Below are 22,765 nucleotides of genomic sequence, written 5' to 3' on the forward strand. Positions count from 1 at the left end.
TTCTTGTCTTTGGTTCTGTTTATATGCTGGATTATGTTTATTGATTTGCGAATGTTGAACCAGCCTTGCATCCCAGGGATGAAGCCCACTTGATCATGGTGGATAAGCTTTTTGATGTGTTGCTGAATCCGGTTTGCCAGTATTTTATTGAGGATTTTTGCATCGATGTTCATCAGGGATATTGGTCTAAAATTCTCTTTTTTTGTTGTGTCTCTGACAGGCTTTGGTATCAGGATGATGTTGGCCTCATAAAAGGAGTTAGGGAGGATTCCCTCTTTTTCTATTGATTGGAATAGTTTCAGAAGGAATGGTACCAACTCCTCCTTGTACCTCTGGTAGAATTCAGCTGTGAATCCATCTGGTCCTGGACTTTTTTTGGTTGGTAGGCTATTAATTATTGCCTCAATTTCAGAGCCTGCTATTGGTCTATTCAGGGATTCAACTTCTTCCTGGTTTAGTCTTGGAGAGTGTAAGTGTCCAGGAAATTATCCATTTCTTCTAGATTTTCCAGTTTATTTGCGTAGAGGTGTTTATAGTATTCTCTGATGGTAGTTTGTATTTCTGTGGGGTCGGTGGTGATATCCCCTTTATCATTTTTAATTGCGTCGATTTGATTCTTCTCTCTTTTCTTCTTTATTAGTCTTGCTAGTGGTCTGTCAATTTTGTTGATCTTTTCAAAAAAACAACTCCTGGATTCATTGATTTTTTGGAGAGTTTTTTGTGTCTCTATCTCCTTCAGTTCTGCTCTGATCTTAGTTATTTCTAGCCTTCTGCTAGCTTTCGAATGTGTTTGCTCTTGCTTCTCTAGTTCTTTTAATTGCGATGTTAGAGTGTCAATTTTAGATCTTTCCTGCTTTCTCTTGTGGGCATTTAGTGCTATAAATTTCCCTCTACACACTGCTTTAAATGTGTCCCAGAGATTCTGGTATGTTGTATCTTTGTTCTCATTGGTTTCAAAGAACATCTTTATTTCTGCCTTCATTTCGTTATGTACCCAGTAGTCATTCAGGAGCAGGTTGTTCAGTTTCCATGTAGTTGAGCGGTTTTGATTGAGTTTCTTAGTCCTGAGTTCTAGTTTGATTGCACTGTGGTCTGAGAGACAGTTTGTTATAATATCTGTTCTTGTACATTTGCTGAGGAGTGCTTTACTTCCAATTACGTGGTCGATTTTGGAGTAAGTACGATGTCGTGCTGAGAAGAATGTATATTCTGTTGATTTGGGGTGGAGAGTTCTATAGATGTCTATTAGGTCTGCTTGCTGCAGAGATGAGTTCAATTCCTGGATATCCTTGTTAACTTTCTGTCTCGTTGATCTGTCTAATGTTGACAGTGGAGTGTTGAAGTCTCCCATTATTATTGTATGGGAGTCTAAGTCTCTTTGTAAGTCTCTAAGGACTTGCTTTATGAATCTGGGTGCTCCTGTATTGGGTGCATATATATTTAGGATAGTTAGCTCTTCCTGTTGAATTGATCCCTTTACCATTATGTAATGGCCTTCTTTGTCTCTTTTGATCTTTGATGGTTTAAAGTCTGTTTTATCAGAGACTAGTATTGCAACCCCCGCTTTTTTTTGTTCTCCATTTGCTTGGTAAATCTTCCTCCATCCCTTTATTTTGAGCCTATGTATGTCTCTGCGTGTGAGATGGGTCTCCTGAATACAGCAGACTGATGGGTCTTGACTCTTTATCCAGTTTTCCAGTCTGTGTCTTTTAATTGGAGCATTTAGTCCATTTACATTTAAGGTTAAGATTGTTATGTGTGAACTTGATCCTGCCATTATGATATTAACTGGTTATTTTGCCATTAGTTGATGCAGTTTCTTCCTAGCCTCGATGGTCTTTACATTTTGGCATGTTTTTGCAATGGCTGGTACCGGTTGTTCCTTTCCATGTTTAGTGCTTCCTTCAGGGTCTCTTGTAAGGCAGGCCTAGTGGTGACAAAATCTCTAAGCATTTGCTTATCTGTAAAGGATTTTATTTCTCCTTCACTTATGAAACTTAGTTTGGCTGGATATGAAATTCTGGGTTTAAAATTCTTTTCTTTAAGAATGTTGAATATTGGCCCCCACTCTCTTCTGGCTTGGAGAGTTTCTGCCGAGAGATCTGCTGTTAGTCTGATGGGCTTCCCTTTGTGGGTAACCCGACCTTTCTCTCTGGCTGCCCTTAAGATTTTTTCCTTCATTTCAACTTTGGTGAATCTGGCAATTATGTGTCTTGGAGTTGCTCTTCTCGAGGAGTATCTTTGTGGCGTTCTCTGTATTTCCTGGATTTGAATGTTGGCCTGCCCTACTAGGTTGGGGAAGTTCTCCTGGATGATATCCTGAAGAGTGTTTTCCAACTTGGTTCCATTTTCCCCCTCACTTTCAGGCACCCCAATCAGACGTAGATTTGGTCTTTTTACATAATCCCATACTTCTTGCAGGCTTTGTTCATTTCTTTTTCTTCTTTTTTCTTTTGGTTTCTCTTCTCGCTTCATTTCATTCATTTGATCCTCAATCGCAGATACTCTTTCTTCCAGTTGATCGAGTCGGTTACTGAAGCTTGTGCATTTGTCACGTATTTCTCGTGTCATGGTTTTCATCTCTTTCATTTCGTTTATGACCTTCTCTGCATTAATTACTCTAGCCATCAATTCTTCCACTTTTTTTTCAAGATTTTTAGTTTCTTTGTGCTGGGTACGTAATTCCTCCTTTAGCTCTGAGAAATTTGATGGACTGAAGCCTTCTTCTCTCATCTCGTCAAAGTCATTCTCCGTCCAGCTTTGATCCATTGCTGGCGATGAGCTGCGCTCCTTTGCCGGGGGAGATGCGCTCTTATTTTTTGAATTTCCAGCTTTTCTGCCCTGCTTTTTCCCCATCTTTGTGGTTTTATCTGCCTCTGGTCTTTGATGATGGTGATGTACTGATGGGGTTTTGGTGTAGGTGTCCTTCCTGTTTGATAGTTTTCCTTCTAACAGTCAGGACCCTCAGCTGTAGGTCTGTTGGAGATTGCTTGAGGTCCACTCCAGACCCTGTTTGCCTGGGTATCAGCAGCAGAGGCTGCAGAAGATAGAATATTTCTGAACAGCGAGTGTACCTGTCTGATTCTTGCTTTGGAAGCTTCCTCTCAGGGGTGTACTCCACCCTGTGAGGTGTGGGGTGTCAGACTGCCCCTAGTGGGGGATGTCTCCCAGTAGGCTACTCAGGGGTCAGGGACCCACTTGAGCAGGGAGTCTGTCCCTTCTCAGATCTCAACCTCCGTGTTGGGAGATCCACTGCTCTCTTCAAAGCTGTCAGACAGAGTCGTTTGCGTCTGCAGAGGTTTCGGCTGTGTTTATTATTGCCCTGTCCCCAGAGGTGGAGTCTACAGAGACAGGCAGGTTTCCTTGAGCTGCTGTGAGCTCCACCCAGTTCGAGCTTCCCAGCAGCTTTGTTTACCTACTTAAGCCTCAGCAATGGCGGGTGCCCCTCCCCCAGCCTCGCTGCTGCCTTGCCGTAGATCACAGACTGCTGTGCTAGCAATGAGGGAGGCTCCGTGGGTGTGGGACCCTCCTGGCCAGGTGTAGGATATGATCTCCTCGTGTGCCTGTTTGCTTAAGGCGCAGTATTAGGGTGGGAGTTACCCAATTTTCCAGGTGTTGTGTGTCTCAGTTCCCCTGGCTAGGAAAAGGGATTCCCTTCCCCCTTGCGCTTCCCAGGTGAGGCAATGCCTCGCCCTGCTTCAGCTCTCGCTGGTCGGGCTGCAGCAGCTGACCAGCACCGATCGTCCGGCACTCCCCAGTGAGATGAACCCAGTACCTCAGTTGAAAATGCAGAAATCACCGGTCTTCTGTGTCGCTCGCGCTGGGAGTTGGAGACTGGAGCTGTTCCTATTCAGCCATCTTGCTCCGCCCCTTCTCTGGTGGTCTTTTCAAACCTTAGAGATAAGTCCACCTTCTCCCTGAGCTCTGATTAACCATTTCAGTCCTCCTTGATGAAATTTACCTTCTCCAAAAGTAGTATACAGAATTCAGCATGAAGGTCTCTGTACCTTTTTCACTAAGACTTCTCCAAGGAGAGGTACAATTAAGGGTCTTCCATGTTCTTCTAGGCAGAGGCTTTGCTTTCTAGAATCTTCTATTTCACAAATGTAAGTGGAACAAAATGAATGGAAGCCAGGCAGTAGGACAGGAAGATGGGTATTGAGAAAAGAAAGGAGAGGAGGCTGAGGGCCCTCACCTGGTTGCAGACGGGCTTGTACTTGAGTCCTGGGTTGTTGAGGATCATCTCCAGCTGTCTGCGGTTGAAGTTTGACACCCCGATGGACTTGGCCAATCCTGCATCCTTACACTTCTCCATGGCCTGGGAAGGGGTTGTGAGGAATTATTTGTGCAGTTGGCTGCAGATTATGATAAATGCAAGACAGAACTGCTAAGCAACAACTGTTAAGATATGACAATGAAAATAGCAGTGATTCTCAAGAGAATCACAACGGATAACAGAAAAGGATAGTGACAGCAAGAAGAATTTGGGTATCCTCTTTAGGAAGCTGGAGAGAAAAATGCACATGGAGGGGGAGGAATACCTGTCTTCCTTGTCCCCAATTTATCTCCTTCATTTCCCACTATTCTATTTCAGTCATGTGTTCTTCCCTACCACTCAGCAAAACTTCCTTCGTCAAGCTCCTGAATTTCTAGTTCCAGTGATGCATATTCCACTGGTTGCACATGAAAGCTGGGAAACAGGTTTACCTCTTGTCTTCCTTTTCTGTACTCTGTCCTCCTAGCACTTACCTCCCATATGGCACAGAGATCCACTGTGTCGAACATTACTTTTCCATTTTCATCTTTTGGTAGTGGCGTCTCACCTGGCTGAAGTAGAAGCAGTCATTTTAATGTCACAATTTAATTTCTCCACCCATAGGCTTGTTCCCATGTACATTTTAGGATAATCCACCAGGTGCTGCAATGTTCTAGAAAGTGGTGTGGGCAAAGTGTCTCACATACGGAGTTTTAAGGCATGTCTTTAGGAGACAGGTTTCCTTTAATCTCCTACTTTCATTATATATATATATATGTATAGTATATATAATATATATACACTATATAAATATATATAGTGTATATATATATAAACATTTTACAGGTTTTACTTTTATCTGCTCCTATAATTTTCTCTGGGGAAATGCCACTTTTTGACTCAAAAAGTCCTTGATATCCAGCAATAAGGGATTGTATTCTTGATCCACGTGATACAATAAGAGTTCCTTATCCCCCTGAAGATTTGATAGCACATGAGCAGGATCATAAACCAAACATGGTCAAATGGAAGTTCTTTTCAATATGTATTTGAAAGTTGTAAGACCCATGGAGGCTGTCTTATGTTAATCACCATGAGCCTTGAGCTGCCTCAAAACTATCATTGCCAACAATGAAAAAGGCTGGGACAAAAATCCAGAAAACCTCTTGGAGTTCATAGATAATTATGGAGAAAAGGTCACATTTTTAGAGTGTAGGTGAAATCTTTATTCATGGCAGTGACTACCCATTTGCATCATGCAATAAACTCTTCTTTAAATAAACTAGCCTGAGTTTTTCCCTATAAATTTAAAAGTTATGCACAACCGAAATTCATGACTAAGCAAAGCTACAAACTCCAGTGTGAAACAAGCTTTAGTGAAGAAGGCAACGATTCTCAGGTCCCATTATGGTTTCCTTTTTAAGACTCACCCAGAGTGAGTTCCACCAAATCTACTTCAGCTTAAAATGGGGAGAGATAATGGAAACTCACTGTACCACATGTGCAGTGATTTTTTTTTTTTTTGGCACCACAGCTGCATAAATCTCTACATCTGTGAACATCCTAAGAGATGGACTCAGGAACCCCAATTAAGACAGGGTCTTAAAGGTGGCTATCATTATTTTCTTGAGTTTTTGAAGCAGAGGCTTTTGAGGTTGATGTACTGTCTTCTGTTGTCATCATATATTAGACAAGAAGGTTTCACTATTTATTCAATAAAGCATGTTAGACATTATACTTGGGACCCTTCTCCCATGTAATAATACCTACATCCTCAGAAGCTTAATTCAACCATCATCATAAAGGATGGTCATGCTGACAACAGAAGAGAAAGAAGTTTGATCTCAAGATTCCTTACCTTGAGAGCCATTGGGAAATGAATAAGATAGAGGTCCACATAGTCCAGTTGAAGTTTTTTCAGTGAGCTTTCCAAGGCTGGTTGGACCAACTGTGGTCGAAAGAAAGTGCACCAAAGCTGCATGGTAAAATAAAGGATTGATGTTGAATAAAAACATGAGCCAATTTTATTAGTTTGCTTCACCTAATATTTAGACATTTTTCACCGTTCCAAACTGATGACCCCTGGCAAAAAATATTCCCTTTGTTTATTTTGATATGACCTACCCATATGAAAGCTATTCTATATTGCATATATAGTTAGTACAACTACTGAACAATGGAATTAAAATTTTCAATAGGTAAAAATTGGTATCAAATAATAATTCTGATTATCTGAACTGTGTTTGAGAGAAATTGTAAAGCATTTGAATAGTCTAATTTTCTCATCCATTGAACCCGATGGCTAAGAATAAGTATTCCTGTTTAGAAACTGAAGAGCAAAAAGTTGTTACATGCTGACAAGTGTTGAGCATCATTCAAGATACTTTTATCTGTTGTTTCACACTCATAGGGCTCTCTTATGTTGTATCTCCCTGCCTCCCACACTCTTCAATGAAAAGGACAATTGAGATTCAGAATAATAAGATACTGAAGAAAGTCATCCCAGACATAAGAAAAACTAAAATATGATTATAGGTCACTATTAATCTCTAGTCTAGGTTAAACCATCCTGATTTGAGTTTTTTGTTCCCAAGATCGTGGATCAGAGGCAGTGTTAGCATGACTCTCCCACTTGGAAAGACAGAATAGCGTGTAGAGATTCACAATGCAAACTTTTTTCCAGGAAGCAATGCGGTAACTGAATAGGAAAACTGAAAGAATCCACAGACCCTTTGAAAGAAGTGGCAGGCTGCAGCCTACATTGTGAGACAGATGAAAAACTAAGTGCCCAGAGTGTGAGAAGGGGAGAAACTGCCTCCAGAATACCCTTCCCCACCAGGGACTCTGAAAATTCAGGCCATGGGTGTAAGGCCTTAACCCTACCCAGGCTCAGAGCTGATTTAGGGAGAGGTGAGAAATAAAGTAGAAGCAGCAGTGACAAGTGCCACAAGGGTATTACCAATCTGCAGCATGGACTGAAGGAAGCCATTTCTTATTTTATCTCACAGGGGACATCAGGGAAGTCAGCCAATCTGAACTTGGGGAGTTCCGGCACATGCCACAGATCGAAAGAGGCTCCCAGCTGAATTTCATGATATTAATATTATCTCGAGTAGGGATGAGCTCCTTTGGCCAGAACTCTGGAGGAAAGCAGGAAGTGTGCTGCAGACAAATGCAGAAGCCTGGCACCTGGCCCTGCAGGTGGATGGGCAGGACATAGCTTGAAAGCCAAAGTTGCTATCTCCACAGGAAAAGCTTATGGCCCATGGCAAGTCTGAGTTCTGAGCACAGGATTCTTGGAACTTAGTTCAGTGCTCTTAGAGCACTGTGGAACTGGGATCTGCTTCTAACTGCATGCGATCTTGGTGAGGCTTACTGCCACTAGCTACTCCTTACTCCATGTGTGAATGCTTTTGTGCAGCAAAGGCAGTTATGCTCCCCTTTGGAACATTACCCCAGTAGTCTGAGCACCATCCCCTGATGCTCACAGCAGCTGTAGCTAGTCTCCAGAAAGTCAGAGTGCATACTTGCCTAACCCGGACCAAACTTGGTTGTGCCCCTCCACCCACCCTGGTAGCGTAACACACAATAAATTTTTAGAAAATTTATGGCCCTGCCCGTCACCTGAGAAACCAGAATACCTCCCCAGGGCAACATAAGGGAAGTTCAAATCTCACTGCTACCACCACAGCTGGTGCTCTTTTGCAAGTGCCATCTCTTGGTTGGAGGCCAACCAACACAGTTCATCACAGAATATCTAGGTAGACTAACACTGCACCCCGCTAGGAGAAAACTTGTGTAGGATCTCAGCTACCACCATTGCCTGCAACTACCTGGCCAGACAGAAGTCCTGAGTGTGGCCATGGGACAAGTTTGCTACTATTATCACCAACATTTGAGAAAGCCAGCACATCAGGGCTATTGATAATCAAGGCATCTCAGAGTCTATGTCACTTCCCTGCCTTCCCCATGACAGCTGGAGCTGGTACCCACTGCTGGGAGACTTGAAGACAGGCCACATCACCGAATCCCTTGCAGATATTCCCCAGCACTAGTCCAGAGTGAGGCAACCTCACTGCTGGGTGGCTAGACCCAGAAGAGCAATAACAATCACTGTAGTCTGGCTCTCAGGAACTCCTACTCTCAGGGTAAGGGGATCGCATCACATCAAGGGAACTTTCCGTGGGACAAAATAATCCAGAGAGCAGGCCTTGAGTCTCACATCTTTCCATAGGTGGAAAGTTTCAGCAGACACACAATTGCAGTGCTGGGTTCAGTAGGGAAAGTCTCAACCTCTACTCACAACAGTCAAGCAGCCTTGGTGCTCATGAAAGGTCTTAGAGAAGGGGTGGTCTTTCCCCTCTTGTCCATCACTGCAGACAAAGCTAGGGCTTCTCCCAGAGGAGCTCAGCATTGGTATACCTATAGCCAGCCTTCCTGTAACATTTCAGCATGACTGCATCCCCACAGGAGGAGCACTTCCCAGGTGCAGGCTTCCATGAGCGGCAGTCATGATTTCTCCCTACTTGGAACATTTGCGTTCCTATAGACGAAAAGTGGTGCCTGTCTGATCTCAATATCCAGAACACTGGGACAAAAGAGGCTGGGAGGTGGATAGCTTTCCTGTCAGCCTGGCAGGTGAGCTGTTCAATTCCCACCTATGCGGTGTTTGGTTTTCTGTTCTTGCAATAGTTTGCTGAGAATGATGGTTTCCAGCTGCATCCCTATCCCTACTAAAGGCCATGAACTCATCCTTTTTATGGCTGCATAGTATTCCACGGTGTATATATGCCACATTTTCTTAATCCAGTCTGTCACTGATGGACAGTTGGGTTAATTCCAAGTCTTTGCTATTGTGAATAGTGCCGCGATAAACATACGTGTGCATGTGTCTTTATAGCAGCATGACTTATAATCCTTTGGGTATATCCCCAGTAATGGGATGGCTGGGTCAAATGGTATTTCTAGTTCTAGATCCTGGAGGAATCGCCACTGTTTTCCACAATGGTTGAACTAGTTTGCAGTCCCACCAACAGTGTAAAAGTGTTCCTATTTCTCCACATCCTCTCCAGCACCTGTTGTTTCCTGATTTTTTAATGATTGCCATTCTAATTGGTGTGAGATGGTATCTCATTTTGGTTCTGATTTGCATTTCTCTGATGGCGAGTGATGATGAGCATTTTTTCATGTTGTTGGCTGTATGAATGTCTTCTTTTGAGAAGTGTCTGTTCATATCCTTTGCCCACTTTTTGATGGGGTTGTTTGTTTTTTTCTTGTAAATTTGATTGAGTTATTTGGAATAATTAAGGAAAACTTTCCTGGCCTGGCTAGAGATTTAGATATCCAAAGAAATCCTGGGAAATTCATTGCAAAAATATCACTACCAAGGCACAAGGTCATGAAGCTATCTAAAGTCAACATGAAGGAAATAATTCTAAAAGCCATGAGACAAAAGCATCAAGTAACTTATAAAGAAAAATCTATCAGACTTAACAGGAGGCTTCTCAGCAGAAACCTTACAAGTTAGAAGGGATTAAGGTCCTATCTTTAGCCCCCTTAAACAAAATAATTGTCAGCTAGGAATTTTGTATCTAGCAAAACTACATCTCGTAAATGAAGGAGAAATAGTCATTTTCAGACAAATGCATAAGGAATTTGCCACTATCAAACCAGCACTGCAAGAAATTCTGTAAGGAGTTACAAATCTGGAAACAAGAGCTCATTATGCACCACAGTAGAACCTCCTGAAAGCACAAAACTTACAAAGCCTATTAAACAATAACACAAAAAACCAAAGTATATAATAACTAAAATGATAAATAGAATAGTGCCTCCTATCTCAATATTAACATTGAACATAAGTGACCTAAGTGCTCCACTTAGCAGATACAAAATGGCAGAATAGATAATAAACCACAAACCAAATACCTTCTGTCTTCAAGAGACTCACCTAACACATCAGGATTTGTATGAACTCAAGATAAAAGGGTGAAAAAAAAAGATTCCATGCAAAAATGGAAACCAAAAGTGAGCATGAGTTGCTATTCTTACATCAGACAAAATAGCCTTTAAGGCAAAAATAGTAAAAAAAAAAAAAAAAAAAAAAAAAAAAAAAAAAAAAAAAAAAAGACAAGGTCATTATATAATGACAAAGGAATCAATCCAACAGGAAGCTATTATAATCTTGAATTTATATTTACCTAACCCTGGAGCTCCCAGATTTATAAAACAATTACTACCAGACCTAATAAATAAGATAGCAGCACAATAATGGGGACCCAATACTCTACTGTACAGCACTAGTCAAATAATTGAGACAGAAAATCAAACAATGGATTTAATTGTACTCTTAAAAAATGGACTTAACGGATGTTTACAGAACATTCTACCCACCAGTTGCAGAATATATGTTCTTCTTATCAGCACATAGAACATTCTCCAAGATAAACCATATGATAGGCCACAAAACAAGTCTCAATAAATTTAAGAAAATCCAAATTATATCAAGTATCTTCTCAGAACTAAGTGGAATAAAACTAGAAATCAACTCTGAAAGGAACCCTCAAAACTACAAAAATACATGGAAATTAATCTGTTCTTGAATGTTTTTGGGTTAAAAAAATCAAAATGACAAGTAATTTTTTGAAATAAATGATAATATTGACACAGTTCTCAAAACCTCTGGGATATAGCAAAAGCAGTGCTAAGAGGAAAGTTCATAACATTAAATGCCTACATCAAGAAATCTGAAACAGCACAAATTCACAATCTAATGTCACACCTCTATGAACTAGAGAAACAGGAAGAAACTAAAACCCAGGCTAGCAGAAGAATAGAAATGACGAAGATCAAAGCAGGACTAAATGAATTGAAATAAAAAATTACAAAAGATCAATGAAGCTAAAAGCTGGTTCTTTGAAAAGATGAACAAAATTGAGACCATTAATGAGATTAACCAAGAAAGGAAGAGAAATCGAAATAAGAACTCAATTAGAAATGAAACTGGACACATTACAAATGATACCACAGAAATACAAAACAATCATTTGAGACAACTAAGGATACCTTTATGTGCACAGACTAGAAAATCTAGAGTAAATGGATAAATTCCTGGAAACATACAACCCTCCTAGATTAAATCAGGGAGAAATAGAAACCCAGAAAAGACCAATAACAAGCAGCAAGATTGAATCAACAACAACAAAAAAATTGCCACCAAAAAGTCCAGGTTCAGGTGGATTCACAGCTGAATTCTGCCAGACATTCAAAGAAGAATTGGTACCAATCCTACTGAAACTATTCAAAAATATAGAGAAAGAGGGAATCCTGCCTAAATTATTCTATGAGGCCAGCATCACCCTAATACCAATACCAGGAAAGGACATAACAAACAAAAACAAAAAGCAGAAAAAGAAAACTGTAGACCAATCTCCCTGATGAACACAGATGCGAAAATCCTCAAGAAAATACTAGCTAACCAAGTCCATCAGCACATCAAAAATATATCATGATCAATGGGTTTCATCCCATAGGTGCAGGGATGCTATGATATACACAAGCCAATAAATATATCACACAAAGAGAATTAAAAACCAAAACCATATGATCATCTCAATAGATGCAAAAAAAAAAACAATAAAATCCAGAATCCGTTTATGATTAAAAATCCTCAACAAACTAGGCATAAAAAGCATGTATAACAAATCCATAGCCAACATCATACTGAATGGAGAAAAATTGAAAGCATTCCCCTGAGAACTGGAACAAGCTAAGGATATCCAATTTTTACCACTTCTGTTAAATGTAATACTGGAAGTCCTAGCCAGAGTAATCAGGCAAGACAAAAAAATAAAGGGCATCCAAATTGGAAAAGAGTAAGCCAAAGTATTGCTGTTTGCCAATAATATGATCATATACCTACAAAACCCCAAAGCCTCATCCAATAAGGCTCCTCTATCTGACAAATTCAATAAAGTCTCAGGTTACAAAATCAGTTTACAGAAATTAGTAGCACTGCTATTCAACAACAACCATGCTGAGAGTTGAATTAAGAATTCCATTTACAACAGCTGCAAATAAAATCCCTAGGAATATGCTCAACCAAAGAGTTGAAAGATCTCTACAAAAAAATACAAAACACTGCTAAAGGAAATAATACATAAACAAATGGAAACACATCCCATGCTTATGGATAGAATCAATAGTATGAAAATGACCATATTCTAAATTCACATGAAACCACAAAAGGGCCTCAATAGCCAAGGCAATACTAAGCAAAAAGAAGAAATCTGGAGGCATTTTATTACCAGACTTCAAATTATACTACATGGCTATAGTTACACAAACAGCATGGTACTGGTATAAAAAATAGGAACTTAGATCAATGAAACAGAGAACCCATAAATCAGGCCAAATACTAATCTTCGTTCGACAAAGCAAACAATAACATAAATTAAGGAAAATAACCCTATTCAATAAATGGTCCTGGGACAACTGTCAAGACACGTGTAGAAGAATAAAACTGGAAGCCATCTCTCACCATATGCAAAAACCAACTCAAGACGGATCAAAGACTTAAGTCTAAGACCTGAAACCATAAAAATTCTAGAAGATAACATTGGAAAAACTCTTCTTTACATTGGCCTGTACGTTGGCGTCAGCAAAGAATTTATCTCTAAGACCCCAAAATGCAAATGCACAAAAAGCAAAAATAAATGGGACCTAATTAAACTGAAAAGATTCTGCACAGCAAAAGAAATAATTATGTGAGTAAACAGACAATCTACAGAATGGGAGAAAATTTTTGCAAACTATGTATCCAGCAAAGGACTATTATCCAGAATCTACAAGGAACTTAAGTCACCAAGATAAAAACAACCCTGTTGAAAAGTAGGCAAATAACATGAATAGACATTTCTCAAAAGAAGTATACAAACAGCCAAAGAACATATGAAAAAATGCTCAACATTACTAATAATCAGGGAAGTACAAATTAAAATCACAATATCACATCACCTTCTGCAAGAATGGTTATAATTAAAAAGTTGAAAAAACAGAAGTTGGCATGAATATAGTAAAAAGAGAACACTTTTACACTGCTGGTAGGAATGTAAATGACTATAATCACGGAAAACAGTATTGGAGATTCCTTAAAGAACTTAAAGTAGATCAACCATTTGATTCAGCAGTCCCAATACTGGTATCTAACAAAAAGAAAATTCATTATATGAAAAAGACACATACACATGTTTATAGCAGTACAATTCACAATTGCAGAAATATGAAACCAATCCAGGTGCCCATCAACCAATGTATGAATAATGAAAATGTGGTATATATATATACATCATGGAACAGTGTGTATATAAAAAGGAATGAAATAATATATTTTGCAGGAACTTGGATGGAGCTTGAGACCATTATTCTAAGTAAGGTAATTCAGGAATGGAAAACCAAACACTGTACATTCTCTCTTTTAATTGGGAACTAAGCTATGAGGATGTATAGACATACAGATTATATAATGAACTTTCAAGACTCAGTGTGGGTTAGGTTGGGAGTAAGGTAAGGGATAAAAGCCTACATATCGAGTACAATGTCCAGTGATCGCCTGACAGCTTCACTTAAATCTCAGAATCACTACTATAGAATTGATTCATGTAACCAAAATCAACTTGTATCCCCAAACCTATTGAAATTAAAATATGAATTCATAAAAAAATTACACTGAGCTGAGGCTCAACACTTAAAGTAATTTTCAAGTAATAAATTTGAACACAATAATGATGAGAAAGGCATCATCATTCTCTGCCTTTTATTTCAGTTTTAATACATGAATATGTGTGAATAAATTGGAACTAATAAGCACAATTCACCCACAACTACTGAACCAGTTACAGAATTGTCATCTCCACACGATCACATTAAATACAGGTGCATGCAAGCTCATCATAGGCACAGTACCTTTGAAGTGTAGAATATGTCTTCTCTCTTCACACTGCCGTCTGCAATCTTGCTTCGGATGGCCAGTCCAACTTGCTCCTCATTGTTGTATAAATAAGCAGAATCAATATGGCGGAAGCCAGCTTCTATTGCCAATTTGGTGACCTCCACAACTCTGTTCCTCGGAACCTGAAGGAGCAACGGAAAGTAGTAGTTGGTGATTAGTGTGCTTGAGAGGTAGTGAAACAGGAAAAGTTCCCTTGTCCTCACAGGGTGTGCGATGGGTGTGTGGTCAGTGCTCCGCTGCTCAGACCTCTAGGGGAGCATACAGATGGGGGCAGGGTGTGGGGCTCCGAGCCCGCAGCAGTGTCTAGGTGTGGATGTTTACAGCTTCTGAAGCCCCACTGGGCGTGTGTTACAGGGTGCTCTTTCAGTTTTGTTCTTTTAGTTTTGCCATCTACAGGCTTGTGTTAACCAGCTCAATTAGACCCTCTACCTTGTTGCAAGGACAGAGGGGCTTTCTGTATCCTGGATTCTTGCTTTGCTGCACCGGAAGGATCGGATCACACCTGGGCTTGGAGAATGAGTGCAGGGTTTTATTGAGTGGAGAGTGGAGGTAGCTTGGGGGAAGTCAGAAGGGGATGGAGTAGGAACGTTTTCCCCTATCAGCAGCCTGGATTGTCTTTTGACTGCCTCAGTCATTCAGCGTCATTCTGCTTCTGCCAGTAGGTGGCCCGCTGGCGTGCTGGTGCCTTTTGGTGAGTTTCTCTAGAGGTCCAGCGGCCTGTGTGTGTGTTCCTCTGCCGATGTGCTCCTCTCAAAGTCCATCCGGTTCTGTCTCTGCCTTTCTAAGATTTGGGGTTTTTACAGGCACAGGATGGGGGCATGGCAGGCCAGGGTGGTCTTGGGAAATGCAACATTTGGGCAGGAAAACAAAAATGCCTGTCCTCACCTAGGTCCCTGGAGGTGGAGCCCTAGCCAGGGACCACATCCTCCTCCACCCAGCACTTCCCTTCCGCGCTTCTGTATAATTTAAAGAGACCACGCTCTTCCCTTCCCAGCACTTCCGTATCAGTAGTTCAGGCACCAGCAATGACCTTCACAAAAATCACATTATCCTCGTGTCTTGGGTTAGTTCTACATGTGGAGTGATAAACCCATCCCAATTTGCTTTAGTCTTTCCTAGTTAGTAATAAAGATTGGGTATCCCTGGACCTCTTCAGTCCCAGGCAATTACTGGTTAATCACTAGCATGAAGTTGCCCAACAAAAACTTCAGATTTAGTCATTTCTTGGAAAAATTAACAAGACTCAACTTATAGTTATTATTTGAGACAGAGTCTCACTCTGTCACCCAGGCTGGTATAAAGTGGCACAACCTTGGCTCACTACAAAATCTGCCCCCACCCCCACCTTCTTCACCTCGGGCTCAAGTGATCCTCCCACCTCAGCCTCCCAAATAGCTAGGACCAGACAGGCATCATGATCCCGGTTAAGTTTTTGTATTTTTGGTAGAGAGGGGATTTCACTATGTTACCCAGGCTCAAACTCCCGAGCTCAAGGGATCCACCTGGCTTGGCCTACCGAAGTGCTGGGATTACAGGCATGAGTCACTGCATACCCACTTCTAATTATTTTTTAATATAGTGAAATTAACACATGGAAAAAGGCACACGGAAGAAATTATGGTAAGAATACAATGTAAGTTCCTATGATTAGTCTCTCAGTGATGTTTCAGGAAACACACTGACTTCCTCCAGCAATGTTGACTACAAGGGATGCTATTTGGAGACTCAATTCCCAAGATTTTAACTGGGTGCTGGTTACATTGACCCAGTCTGTATAGCACCCACCAAACTTCCAGTCTTGTAAAGAAAGCAGGTATACAGAAACCCTACACTTTGTACAACCAGTTAATTATAGACAGCACCCTTATCAGTTAGGAAAGGGTGAGAAATTCAACTTCTCAGATACCAGCCAGGCTCCAACTTTGAAAACAGGTGCATCTACGGGTGGCAGTCTATTGTGTTGACTCCTTTCTACACAGTCATTAGCCATTCAGTGTGCATGACAGAATTAAATACTAGGAGTAAAGACATATACTCCAAGTATGTAGATTTATAGCTAAGAAATTAACTGCAACCTGTGAGAGATTAGTAAAGTACGCTTTATCCCTAACAAATAAGATCAACTCTTTTAGGAATGATATAATTTCAGTGAAATTTAAAATTATTGACTTATCTACCAAATTTGGATAAAGATTTTAAAGGTATATTTTTTAAATGACAAACCCATAAATGAAACAATTTTCTATTTTAATATAAGTATTTTGGAAGCTTTCTTTTTCTAGTGAAATTAAAAGGAACTAGATGCCAGGTCTCACTGCCTTCCCCTATACCAGCCCTGATCTTCTCTTTGCTGTGCAAGCACTCAAGGTTTACCAAAGCTAGAGCTTCTGTGTTGTGTTTTTCCTTACTTCCCCTTCATGCCAATTTGCATTACAAAGTGAACCACTCCTGTTGATGGTCTTCAGGATGTTTCTCTGTAAATTCTTAAAACATATAGTTGACCAAATTTAGACACAAATTTTATGTGACTAGTCCTTGTTAACACACTTAGTAGTCTTGGAATACAAGTTTTCCTCCAATGTAGAAATAGCTCAGTCTAGAAAAAAAGTCTCCATTTTGCCCACTTCTGTGTCAGAGGACCACCCCTATCATTTTGATACAAATTTCTTAAAGTTATTTTTCCCGTCAGGTAATTTTCCTAGAGTTGAGAGTTGTACAGGGTATTAAGTCCAGGACCAGTATTACTGTGCCATGCTCAAGGCCACGCAGCAGCTCAGCAATACTATCCCAGCGGTTTTCATACACCCCATCTTTAGGCGCTGTTGCCACAAAGGTTTCTTTTGATCATGTCTAGTGGAAGAATAAAAGATTTCTTCAACCACAGAAATAAATGAGAAACCATTCTCACTGCAGTCATCTCCTACAAAGGGAACGACCAGGCAGTGTTCTTCACCGTTGAGTTTTATATACTCTGCCAAGCTGGGCAACACACAGAAACAGCAGATAAAAACAGTATACAAAATAAGCAGTAAATTACTGAATGACAGACCTCAGTGCAAAACGAACATTGACTACCTTTTCTCTTTGAACGTAGAATAGCTCTAGCCTAGTAAGACAGACCAGATGAGTCACGCAGAGTAACGGAAACACAAAGCTGAACAACCCAGGTCATCGTCCACTTATGCTAGCTTTGCTCTTTTAAATGCTCAATGCTGAAAATGTGATTATTACCTCTGGAGGTGCATAGGAGCCAAATCCCAATACGGGCATGAAGTGACCATCATTTAGCGCCACACGCTGATATTTGGGATCCATTGCATGTCACTTCTTTCGCTATGCAGATCCTGTGTCCTTCGTCAACATCTGGTATTTATATTCAGGGGTTATATAAACAATGGGCAGGCAATGTTGCACTGCTCCCTGGGGCTAATCAATGAAACGTAGGAGGAAGCAAGTGACAGTGTATTACACAAGATGTGAAGAAAATTGAATCCGGTTCACTTGTTTCTTATCAAAGAGAATTTTTAAGTACATTATTATATAGTGAAAATAAAATATTTTTTCTAAAGTGAAATTTTCTATTCAGAATCCATCTATCTATATATAATAACTCATCCAACAGATTTATAGAATGATTGGTGATCATGTTAGACTATAAAATAACTCCAGCTACAAATCTCATTTTTGTTAATGCCATGATGATATCTCATCTTTATCTTCTGTCATTTGAAATAATCAACCATCTTACATCTTTCACACAGACAGTATTCAAAAGAATGACTAGTGAGCATTTTTTTAAAAATGATGACCCTCAATAAAGAAAAAAACCAAAGAAAATTTCTCTTTTTACATTTTTCATCAGCAAATTAATTTTGTTTCTTCTTTCTTTTAATTGTAGTAGGAATTTTCATTCCTGATGGAGGTGCAGTGCTCATGATGTGGCAATCCTGCAAAGGTTCAAAGGGAAAAGAAAAATTCTGACACGATGTTTATTGGAGTATTAATTATTAACAGTGTTTGGACTTTGGACATAATTTACAATATGCAAAGAGTGCTTAAATAGTATTTTCCATCCAGTTTTATAAGAAACCAGCAAAAGTAACTTCCCAAAACACTGATAACTATTTTATATAATTTGTGATCTTATTAAATATTATAAAGAAAAAAGTAATTAAATTGGTGAGTAATCCTCAGATGGCATAATTTTACTTGTTTTTCCCGTTGGAGGACAGATTAGAAAATGATGATTAGGCTGGGGGCAGTGGCTCATGTCTGTAATCCCAGCACTTTGGGAGGCCAAGACGGTAGGATTACTTGAGGTCAGGAGGTCGAGACCAGCCAAGGCCAACATGGTGAAATCTTGTCTCCATGAAAAATACAAAAATTAGTCAGGCGTGGTGGTAGATACCTGTAATCCCAGTTACTCAGAGGCTGAGGTGACAGAATTGCTTAAACTCAGGAGGAAGAAGTTGCAGTGAGCCAAGAATTTTAAGAATAGCCATTCTGACTGGTATAAGATGATATCTCTATGTGCTTTTGATTTGCAACACCCTTTTTGCTTCTATTCACTTCTTCCTAAAAGAAACAATAAAAGAAAATAATTAGGTAAATTACTACACATTGAAGCAATGGAATATAATAGAGCCATTTAAAATTTTCACACAGAGTGTCATCAGCAGGATGGTGGATTAGAAAGCTCTCAAATCTCCCATGGAATTATAAAAAAAAATCTGAAATGAACTAAAATAAACTATTTATAGAGTGGCTCAGTAGAGATGCAGGGTGACGATAGATGCACAGATGCCACTGGCAAGAGATTAGGGGGAAGAGACACACAATAGGCCATCTACGGCACTGAGGAGAAGCTGAGCTGTGAATTTTTGACATGATAAGGTATTCAAAAGCCACTGGGCATTTGGAGAAATCAAATAGGGCACACACAGTCTAGGCAGATGCATATTCAGAAAAGAACTGAGAAGACCTTAAGTTTTCATGTAGAGCTGACGCCGAGACTAAGAATATGCCAAGCATATTAGCTGATTATTGTCATGACACAGAAATAATATAGATTGTGAAATGTGGCTGTTTTTCAAATGTGCAATAAAAACAATAACAAAGCTACAAAGAAACAGGAAAACAGCGTTCATTATGAGGAAGAAAATAAGCTGACAGAAACTGTGAAGAATTACCGGCATTGATATTAGTAAAGAAAGACTTTCTGATTTTTATTTCTTATTAAAATCTTAAATCATTTTAGATTAAATAGGCACATGTGTAAGTTTGTTATATAGACACGTTACATACTGGTGAGGTTTGGGCCTCTAGTGTACACATCATTCAAATAGTGAACATTGTACCCAATAGGAAGTGTTGTAACCTTTGCCCCGTCTCCAACTTTCTCCCTTTTGAAGTACTTGATGTCTATTTCCATGTTTATGTCCATGTGTACCTATTGCTTAGCTTCCCCTTATAAATCAGAATATGTGGTATTTTGTTGTGTTTCTAAGTTAGTTAACTTAGAATAATATCCTCCAGTTCCATCTATGTTGCTGAAAAGGATATAATTTCACTCTTTTTAGTGGATGCTTAGTATTCCATAAGCATATATGCTAAGTATATGTATGTACATTTAGTGTATATATATATATATGCATATTAGTATGTATATGCACATTTTGCCTTCTTTCTACATCCATACTGATATTTGTTGTTTTTTGACATTTTAATAATAGTCATTCTGACTGGTGCAAGATGATATCTCAATGTATTTTTAATTTGCATTTTTCAGATGAGTATTAAGAACAGTTCCCTGTATATTTGTGAGCTGCTTGTATGTCTTCATTTGATGAATGTCTGTTCATGTCTTTTGCCTAGTTTTTAACAGGATTGTTTGTTTACTTGTTGGATTGAGTTCCTTATAGAATCTAAATAAAAGTCCTTTGTTGGAGCCTAAATTTGAAAATATTTTTCCCATTCTGTAGATTTTCTGTTGATTATTTCTCTTGCTGCCCATAAGTTTTTTAGTTTAATTCCCATTTACCTGTCTTTGTTGCATTTCCTTTTTGGAGTCTTCATCATTATATCTTGACCTAGCTCAATGTCCAGAAGAGTTTTCCCAAGGTTTTCCTCTAGGACATTCATAGTTTCAGATCTTCCTTTGTAGGTCTTTAATCCATGTTGATTTAACTTTGCCAACGGTAAGAGATAGGGGTTTAGTTTCATTTATTCTGCTTTGGCTAGCCAATTTTCTCAATACCATTTAATGATTATAGTGTCCTTTTCTCATTGTTTGTTTTTCTTTAACTTTGTCAAAGTTCAGTTGGTTGTATGTTTGTAGCTTTATTTCTAGGTTCTCTATTTTATCCACGTGTCTACTGTTGTACCAGTACCATGTTGTTTTAGTTACTATAGCCTATTAGTATAATTTGAAGTCAGGTAAAGTGATACCTGTGACTTTGCTCTTTTGCTTAGGATTGCCTTTTTATGAAATTTAGATTTTTTTTTTTTTTTGTAATTTGAATAATGATGTTGGTAGTTTGTTAGGAATTGCATTGAATCAGTAGTTTGCTTTGGGCAGTATGATCATTTTCATGATATTGATTCTCCCAATCCATGAGCATGGTAATCTTTTTATTTGTTTCATCCATGATTTTTTTCATCAGTATTTTGTATTTCTGCTTGTAGAGATCTTTCACCTGCTTAATTTTATTTATATCTAGATATTTTATTTTGTTTTTGTCTATTGCAAATGGGACTGAGTTATTAATTGGGTTTTAGCTTCAACATTATTGGTGTATAGAAATGCTACTGATTTTTCTACACTGATTTTGTATCTTCAAATTTTATTGAAATGTTTTTTTCAGTCAAGTCAAGCAGTCCTTTGAAGCAGTCATTATAGTTTGATAGGTATAAAATCATGTCGTCAGAAAAAATTGATCATTTGAATTTCTCTTTTCCAACTTGGATGGCTTTTGTTTTTTTCTATTGCATGGGTTCTCTGGTGAGGACTTCCAGTTCTATGTTAAATAAGAGTGATGACAGTGGACATTCTTGTGTTTTGCCAGTTCACAGGGGGAATGCTTTCAACATTTTCCCATTCCCTTCCCATTAGGAAGATGTTGGCTGTGGGTGTGTTATGTATGACTCTTATTATTTTGAGATATGTCTTCAATACATAGTGTGTTAAGCGTTTTATGAGAAAGAAATGTTGGATTTTATGAAATGCTTTTGTGTCTCTTTCGAGATGATCATATGGTTTTTGTTTTAAATTTTGGTTATTTGGTGAATCAAATTTGTTAATTTATGAATGTTGAAACGTCCTTTATTCCTGCATTAAAACCTACTTGATCATGATAAATTATCTCTTCGATGTGCTCTTGGTTTCAGTTTGGTAGTATTTTGTTGAGAATTTTTGCATCCATGTTCATCAGGGATATTGGCCTTTAGGTTTCATTTTTTTGGTATCAAGGTGACACTTGTTTCCTATAATGAGGAATATCATGAAATAGCTTCAGGAAGGTTTGTTTTGGATCTTTGTACATCTCATAAAATTTGGCTGTGAATCTACCTCGTCCTGGGATTTTCTTTGTTCTTGCTCTTTTACTGATTAAATGTGCTTGCTTATTATTAGTGTGTTTAGAATTTCTATTTATTTCTGGCTCTATTTTGAAAACTTGTGTATTTCCAAAAATTAAATCATTTTCTTTAGGTTTTCTATTTTGTGTGCATGGAGATGTTCATAGTAATATTTGTTAGTTTTTGTGTTCTGTTCTAACAGTTGCAATGTTGCCTTTGTCATTTCTGATTTTGCTCATTTGAATTTTCTCTCTTTCTTGGTTAATATAACTAGTAGTCTATAATTTTGTTAAACCTTTCAAATAACCTTTCAAATAAATATAAATAAATAATAATTTAATTTAAAAGATTAAATTAAAAATTAAATTTTTAATTTCTTTGATTCTGGCATCGTTGTTTTAGTGTCAATCTCATTTGGTTCTCCTCTAATGTCTCTTATTTCTTCTTCTGCTAGCTTTGGGTTTGATTCTTGTTTGTTCTTATTTTTCTAGTTCTTAGAGGTGTGATATTAGGTGGTTAATTTGAGATGTTTCTGTCATTTTTTTTTGGAAATGGATTCTTGCTCTATTGCCCATACTAGAGTGAAGTGGCACGATCTCAGCTCACTGCACATTCTGCATCCTGGGTTCAAGTGATTCTCGTTCCTCAGCCTCCCGAGTAGCTGGGATTGCAGGCACCCACCACCACACCCAGGTAATTTTTGTATTTTTAGTGGAGATGGGGTTTTGCCATCTTGGCCAGGCTGGTCTCAAACTCCTGACCTTGTGATCCACCCACCCTGACCTCCCTAAGTTTGGGATTACAGCCACGAGCCACCACATCTGGCCTATTTCTGTCTTTTTGATGTAGACATTTACCACTACACTTACCTCTTAGCACTGCTTTTGCTGTATGTTAGAAGTTTTGGTAAGTTGTGTCTCTATTTT

At 38.9% G+C, this 22,765-nt stretch overlaps 1 protein-coding gene across 2 annotated transcripts in view; it reads right to left on the minus strand.

Moving 5' to 3' along the window:
• AKR1C4 (aldo-keto reductase family 1 member C4) overlaps window positions 1-17,685 on the minus strand; it is a 31,754-nt gene extending 14,069 nt beyond the window's left edge. The window contains exons 1-5 of one of the 2 annotated variants that reach the window (XM_001118631.5): window positions 17,496-17,685; window positions 14,219-14,386; window positions 6,114-6,230; window positions 4,750-4,827; window positions 4,196-4,318 (exon numbers count right to left, since the gene is read on the minus strand). In XM_001118631.5, the coding sequence (XP_001118631.4) occupies window positions 4,196-4,318; window positions 4,750-4,827; window positions 6,114-6,230; window positions 14,219-14,386; window positions 17,496-17,579 (570 nt within the window). In that variant the 5' untranslated portion in view covers window positions 17,580-17,685. The remainder of the gene's footprint in view (window positions 1-4,195; window positions 4,319-4,749; window positions 4,828-6,113; window positions 6,231-14,218; window positions 14,387-17,495) is intronic. The other variant, XM_028825937.2, reaches the window with a different exon arrangement.
• Window positions 17,686-22,765: the final 5,080 nt, after the last annotated feature.

The sequence above is a fragment of the Macaca mulatta genome, chromosome 9, assembly GCF_049350105.2.
Source record: "Macaca mulatta isolate MMU2019108-1 chromosome 9, T2T-MMU8v2.0, whole genome shotgun sequence".
In the NCBI taxonomy this organism is placed as follows: Eukaryota; Metazoa; Chordata; class Mammalia; order Primates; family Cercopithecidae; genus Macaca; species Macaca mulatta.